The sequence below is a fragment of the Psittacula echo genome, assembly GCF_963264785.1.
Source record: "Psittacula echo genome assembly, chromosome: 12".
NCBI lineage: Eukaryota > Metazoa > Chordata > Aves > Psittaciformes > Psittacidae > Psittacula > Psittacula echo.
In genome coordinates this window covers 16230967-16238247 of record NC_137747.1, presented here as the reverse complement: position 1 = coordinate 16238247, position 7281 = coordinate 16230967, and the positions used below count along the sequence as shown (strand labels likewise).

Genomic DNA, 7281 nt, shown 5'->3' with positions numbered 1-7281 from the left:
CTGTGTTTCAGCTCCTGAAACACTGAATTGCATATCTGTAAGTATTGAAACTGCAGCTGTTTCCCAACAGGTCCTTTAGGGGTGGCCAAGCTTCAGGCAATGAGTGAGGAGATGGGGGTGGGGAACCAGATAATTCCCTTCAAAAAATCCTAAATAACAAAAAAATATATCTAAATCTTAGCTTATTTAAAAAGACAGAAGGGCAAACGCTTTCATAGAATCATAGAATAGTTAAGGTTGGAAAGGACCTTAAGACCATCTAGTTCCAACCCCCCTGCCATGGGCAGGGACACCTCACCCTAGACCATGTTGCCCAAGGCTCTGTCCAGGCTGGCCTTGAACACTGCCAGGAATGGAGCATTTACCATGTGTTTTTATTTCCTTTAATTTGCAGATTCTATAACATAGAATTTGTTGGATGCACGTAACGAAAATAATGACTCTTTCCATTAAAGGGATGCAGAATTATTTGACTATGCAGATGTTCGATGAGATTCTCTTACACCAACCAACTCTGGCCCCTCTTTAGTCTTCAGTGTTGGTTCTGAAGGCCTCTATGAGGCCTTCCAAAGAGTGGATGAACCCAGAGACACTGCAGATACCACCTATAACGAAGATGGCCACATCAAAGAAGACATGGTGCCACAAAAGCTTCCTCCACAAGAGTTTGAGGTGGAAAAGACTGGGGAGCAGGAAACAGAGCCCTGCGCCTGTGAGGCTCCCAGTAAGACCCATCAAGAGGGCAAAATGTGGAACATAGATAGCCATGAGCAGGGTGAATACTACCAGGGCACATCTGAGGGTGAGTCCCCAGGATTTGAGCCGCCCATCACCCCCATAGCAGTTGGGAAAAAATGCCCTGTTTCCATCTTGGAAAAGGGACCTCTCCAGGACTTCCACAGCAGCAAAGAATGGCAAGGGGTACGAGAGCAAGGCTTTGGCCACCAAGAAAATATTGACTACTGCCCTTATGGTGGATGGCAAGTTGTCTGTAATGACTTCCTTGGTCTCATCAGCCCAGGTCAGATAGGCAACCAAGGCAAAGAGTCCCTTAAGGATGCAAGCTGCTATGTGAGTCCAGTTCATCATGCAGTGAAACTCCTTGGGGTTCTGCATGTTCCCCTCCAAGGAAGGCAGAAAGATCTGAGAGGTGTAGCTGAAGACAATAATGCCAATGGAGATGGGAAACTTCTTTACATCAATGTAAAACTTGACTTTGTCCCAGGCCCAGTCACGTGCCCTGGAGAGGCAGTAGGCAATCACTAAGATGTTGATCACAAAGTGGGCCAATGTGCAGAGCAAGCTGAACTTGGAGACTGCCTTGAGGTTCTTCAAGAATGCACAAGGCAGGAGCACTGCTGTGGCAATGATGGACCATGACTTCTGGGAGACCGGCAGGTTAGGAAAGCTGTTGTACATCAGGTTGCCACTGACCACCACATAGAGAATGCAGGTCATAACCAGTTCAATGATCTGAGCCACGTTTACAATCCTGCCTCCGAGGGTGGGGAAGCGGGGTGCACAGCATGCGTTTGCTATGTCCACATAGGAGTCTCTCACCCTGACTATCTCTCCATCCTCATTCTCTTCATAAAGACAGGCAATAAGGATTTTCCCTGTGTAGCAGCAAACCACTGCAGCGAAAATGATCAGAAAAAGTCCCAGGTATCCGCCATGAAGGATGGCATAGGGCAAGCCCAGCACAAACATCCCCTAAAAAGAGACAAAATGGAAACCGTGTTGCTCATCTTGCAGAGGGAATTGGGCACACACAGTGGCACAGTTGCAGTCGCACGCATCATCTCTGTCTCACTTCACCATTGCACCCACGCAGCTGGTCACACAGTCACGCGATGCACTGATGGCCACACACCATTGCAGACCCCCCTTCTCTCTGATGCAGCATCCGCACATTTCTACCTGCACAATCCCACCCTGGCACCCTGGCTTCACACCAATCCCAATCTCTACCCTCTCAGTGCACCAAGAGCCCAAAGCCAGGGACCCACAGAGGGGCCAAATATGAGCCCACCCCTGTGCAGTTCCACACCCACCTGGGGTCCCCCCGTGCTGGCGCACACCTGCTGCGGAGACAGGGCTTCGGGCTGTGCGTCCCCTCCCTGGCTCTGTGCTCCATTCCAGGGTGGGGGACAAAGCAGAGGTCCGGGGTTGGGGTTTCCTTTTCCTTTTCCTTATCTTTTTAACACCCTAACGTTTTTTATCCCTTTTCCCTGAGGCAGGTTTGCTGTCAGCCCGGCTGTGCGGGAGAGAGGTGGTGGTTCTGGGGGGGAAGAGGGTGGGGTGGAAAGAGGAAGGAGATGGCAGAAGTGGGAACGGGAGCTCTCTGCCGTGCCCGCGGTCGTACCTGGATGGCGTTGGTGACATTCCATCCCGCCTCCCAAGCCGTGATCTTGGGCTTGCCCTGCCCGGAAAGCTCTGGGAAGCCGTCCACATCCTTCGTGGCGGAGGGTGGTGGGGGCCCCGTGCCGTCCCGCTGGTAGTGGATGTCCCCTTCCAAGGGCGGCTCGGCGCCCTCCTCGCCGCTGTCGGACTTGAGGATGTCCATCTGCAGCCCCTGCCGATGCTCCATGTCCAGATCGTCGCAGTGGGCGAACCCCACCGCCTCCTCGTCGGTGGCCGCCTGGAAGCCCATCCTCGCGAACATACCACTCATCTTCGCCTGGGACTTGTTGGACACAGAGGTGGCCACGTTGGAAAGCTTGCTGCGGAGGAGAGTGGCCATGGTGTCCTGTCGGACCACGCCGCTGTTCGATGAACGACAGACCCGACGGGGCGGGCGAGCGGCTGGCCAGCAGACGGGGCCTCAGCGTCCGGCGAGGGGCGGCGGCAGCGGGGACCGCTGAGAGCCGCTACCCCCGCGTACCGGTGTGGTGCGAGCGGTGCCCCGCCGGGCTGCTCAGGGGCATGACACCGCGGCCGGCAGCTGCGGGTCCACCCCGCGCCCCTCCGCGCTGCTCCGCGCCGCTCCGCCGGGCCCCGCGGCGGGATGGGGGGGTCAAGCCGGGCCCGGATGAGTTGGGGGGGTCTGTCAGCAGCCGGCGGCTGTCACCAGACGGGCAGCGCAAGCCCCTGCCAGAGCGCGCAGCATCTCCATCGCAGTGCGCCCACCTCACGGAAAGGAGAGGGAGAGGGGGGAGAATTGCTGCATTTCTGGGGGAGGTACCAGCGCCCCGGCCAAGCCCGGCCCCCCCGCACCCCCCTCCCCCGCCGGGCCAGCAGCGCCGCAGCGCAGAACCCCCGCTCCTGCACCTCAGCCCCTGCGCTGCCCGCTCTGCCGCACGCCTAGCCCTACACTCTGCCCCACGACAGCGTCGCGATCCCCTTCCCCACGGGGAAACAAAAGATCCCCATTAACGAGGCGGACAAACGGCTGGGAGCCGTTTCCTAACGCAATTTTCCCCCTCACACCCCCTCCCTTTTCTTTTTTCTCTCCGCCAAAACCCGCGGCCCCTTCGGAGCTTGAGCATAGCCTTGGGCACTGTGTCCTGCCGCGGCTGCGGAGCGTGGGGAAGTTCGCGGGCAGTGAGCAGGGCTCACTTCTCGAGAACGATTCGTCTGATCCCTGAGCTCCGATACCGGGCTCCCACTCGCGTTCGGTGCTCGCAGCCGGGCGGCTCTGCCCGCGGACCCGCACCGGGGGTCTGCGCTGCTGCCTTCAAACGGCACTCCCACCTCATGTAGAGAGTCTCCTTCCTTTAAAATAAATACCGCTATTTTCGTTTTGCTCACAAACGCCCATACTTTTTTGTAATGAAAAAGCCTGACAGCATTTTTTCTTTATTTAAAATATTTCCGAGGTGAGCAGACAACAGAGCGAACAATGGCAACGAGAAATCTCCGTCCTGTGCTGTGACAACGATCAGCACAGGGTAGCCGGTGGAGCATTGGCGTTTTGGGGTACTGTGTGTGACAGCCCGGCCCCCTCTGCTGCGGGGAGACCGTGTGATTCGTTATTTAGAATAAAAAACAAAGAGATGTTCATTGAGGTGAGGGGAATCTGTGCTTCTTTTGCTGCCTTGCAAGGCAAAAAAAAAAAAAAAATAAAAAAATTTAAGTTACAGATGGGCGGAAAAGCCAGAGCTGAATTATTGTGAACGCCGTTGTTCGGGGGACTGGGGAGGGAGCGCTGGGGCTGGGGCTGGTACTGGACCTGGGGCTGGGGATGCGGATGCGGGTGCGGGGGGTCTACGGAATCGCACGGAGGTGGGGAGCGAACTCCCCATCTTGGGAAAGAATCCTTCAACATCTCTTTAATTTCTTGTCAGAATCCAAAAAGAAATCGGTGCAAAGCGACTGAAATGCATTTAGAAAAAAATAAGAAAAAAAAAAAAGTAAGTTTATGTAATACATATAATACATTTGTATATAGAATGTATATTAATATATGCTATCTATTATACATAATATACATATATATTAGAATATGTATTACTTTATTACATTTTTATCTATATAAATAATACCCACGATGACGGCTTCTTTATCCCGAGGGGCTGCCGGCTCCCAGCTTGGCAGGGGCAGACGCTCCCCACAAACCGCGGCTATTATATGCGAACGGCTCCGGTGCGGGGGGGAAAGGCCGCGGAGGAAGGCGCACCCCTTTCTTCCTGGAGGGATTATCTCATGTCAGTGCACAAATAGGTCGGGAACGCCGAGCGGGACCCGCTTTCGGCCTGGGGCTCGCAGCGTCCTGCCCGCGACCGGGCCCCAAAGGGCAGCGATTAACGGGGACATTAAATCCAACCGGGAAGGACGCGGGGCTCGGTCCGCCGCCGCCGTTTCGCTTCTTTACAGCCCTGGAAAACGACTGCTCCAATGAACACCTCGGGGGAATTCAACTGTTTCTCTTTTTTTTTTTTTTCTTTTTTCCCAATTTAGCCCAAGTCAAGTTCATTGTTATCGAAGACGTGGAAGAGACCTATTGCTGAGGCTGCAGGGAGCATCAGGAAAGGACGAAAATTCCCTCGGTGCGTGGGTATTTCCGAAACTCCCCGGCCCTTCCGCAGACCCCGGTGCCGAGGAGAGGACGGGAAAACCACCACCGGCATCGTGCCGAGGATGGTGGGGACGGGCTTTGGGCTGACGGTTGAGCATCCGGCGTGTTCGAGATGTGACAGGAGACATTTCTGGCGGAAATAATAACTAACAAACCAATCAACCAAAGAAATAAATAAAAACCAACAAAACCGAGACAACCCGACTGTGTAAAAATAATAAAAAGAAAACAATCAAAATTAAAATAAACTGATAAAATTAAAACAATAATAATTAGAAAACAACATAAAAATAGTAAAACCGAACCAAACCCCAAACCCCACCACACACAAAACCCCCCAAACACAGCCCCCCCGAACCAAAACCACAAAACAAAACCGAACAAAAAAGAAAAAAAGAAAACCCCAGTCCCCGCGGGGAGCGTGACCGTAAACCCAGCCCAGGGATCCCGGCACCTCAGCACCCCGCAAGGCACCGGCTGACACCGAAGCGAATGGGAAACTGGGGGGTTCGGAGGGGATGCTCAGTGATGCCGGAGGGATGAAGAGGAGTTCAAGGGCTGTCAAGGTCCGAGGGGTTCAGAAGCTGGGGGGTGGGCTGTCGGGGGTGCCTCTGTGCCCACGCGGTGACCGCATGCACGGTTCTAACAGCGGGAGGCCGAGCCCGTTCCCTCCCCCGGCAGCCGGTGCCTCCCTGCCCTGTTGGAAACACCCCCCCGGGCATCGCCTGCCCTGGGACGGGCTCCGAGAACGAGACTTCGTGCAGCGGCGGCTGGAAGGAAAAAGAGTCCCTGAACTTGTACCGGCGACTGAATCCGGGAGGAAACTGACAGCAAAGCGGGAGGGTAGACGAGGGGGGCAGAGGAAGAGGGCAAAGCGTAGAGACGGAGAGAGGGGTCGGGGCATTTACCTCTGCTGCCCTTCCTATCGCCGTGCCGGACGGACGGAGGGATGGAGGGACTGACCGAGGCAGCCGCGTATCTCCTAGGCTTCCCAAGCTCGTTAACCGGAGCAGCATAACGGTACCAAACACTCCTCCAAAGGTTAGCGGCACTCAGGGGGGCGATTGAGCTGCAAATCGTTTCGGATGAAGCTAAAAGCACAGGGCGAGACTGCAGCGAGCCGGGGCCCTCCTGCTGCCTAGGGGGGCTTCTGCACCAAGTGTTCCCACCGGAGCAGCTCCCCGGGGCGGGCTGAGGGTCTGTCCCCACCCGGGAAGCCCCGCTCCGGCGGAGGCTCGGCTCGCCCGAGCCCCCCGCCCCCGGCACCACAGGTCCAGCTGGAGGAGTGACTCTGCCTTATCTCCGCGAAGCAGGCTCGACGGGTGAGAGGTTGTGGCTGGATCTTCTGATTAATAAACTGAGGGGAAAAAGCTATTCATGCTCAAAAGTCATTTCAGGAGAGCAGGAAAGAACAGCCCCGGGTGCGTTGCCTTCCTACAGCCCCTCTCCAGGCTGTTGGGTAGCACAGGGCAGCGGCAGTTGCATGAAGGTACGATCATTTGGAAGCAGGATAAGCATCACTCCCAGTTCACTGCTCAGTCAGGCTCCCAAACTCCAAAGGGTTTTATTCTCATGGACTTCAGAGAGCTGTGAACTGGCTAGACAAATCTTCTCCGTACAAAAAAGGGGACTTGCAATTCCAGTGTTCTCAGCTTCATCTTCTTCTGTAATACTGAAAGTCTGGGTGTTCGACTGCAGGCATGTGACCCCATGATTCCTGCTCAGCCTCCTTCTTTGTGCCACACAATTTCCCCACGCCCCAAACCCTGCAGAGACAAGAACGGGCGGCACCTTCAGCCGAACTGAACGAGAACATTTCCCAGGCCACGTCTGCCCGAAGACCAGCCTGCCCAGAGCAGACCCAGTGCAGTTCAATACAGACACTTGCTCTTGGAGAAGCAGCTGCCCCTCCCAGACACATACACGTGTACCTAGAGCTGCGATTGCAGAAGTCTGAAGTGGTCCGAGTGCTAAAAGCACCTCCTGGGTTTATTGCCCAGGCTGTCACCATCCCCACAGCATCAGGGATGCCCAAACTCATTCTCTGCTCCTGACCACGAACGGCTGTGCTGCAGCAAGCTTCATCTCAGCTCTGCCTCCCGTCCCCCTCGGGCACCACGCAGGGGGCTCTGACAGGATAATAAAGAGTCACACAATATACTATAAAAAGGCAATTAGATAAACTGCTGGACTGGGACCAGCTCCTGTGACCTAGTTAATAGCTCTGGGTATTTCAGGAGGGTAGGGAAGGAAAAGACATTGCT

General features: G+C 55.0%; 1 protein-coding gene and 1 long non-coding RNA gene across 2 annotated transcripts; both read right to left on the bottom strand.

Annotated features, from left to right (window-relative positions):
- Nucleotides 1-525: 525 nt before the first annotated feature.
- Nucleotides 526-2743, bottom strand: SLC32A1 (solute carrier family 32 member 1; the record flags this gene model as incomplete). Its single annotated transcript, XM_080627795.1, has 2 exons — nucleotides 526-1713; nucleotides 2366-2743. 2 exons carry the CDS (start codon nucleotides 2741-2743, stop codon nucleotides 526-528), a joined length of 1566 nt encoding a protein of 521 aa, XP_080483921.1.
- A 1224-nt stretch (nucleotides 2744-3967) lies between these two features.
- On the bottom strand, nucleotides 3968-6743 carry LOC308226244. The gene is made up of 2 exons (XR_013957863.1): nucleotides 4489-6743; nucleotides 3968-4314 (listed from the first exon to the last, which is right to left on the bottom strand). It is a non-coding gene; the product is annotated as an uncharacterized lncRNA (long non-coding RNA).
- Nucleotides 6744-7281: the final 538 nt, after the last annotated feature.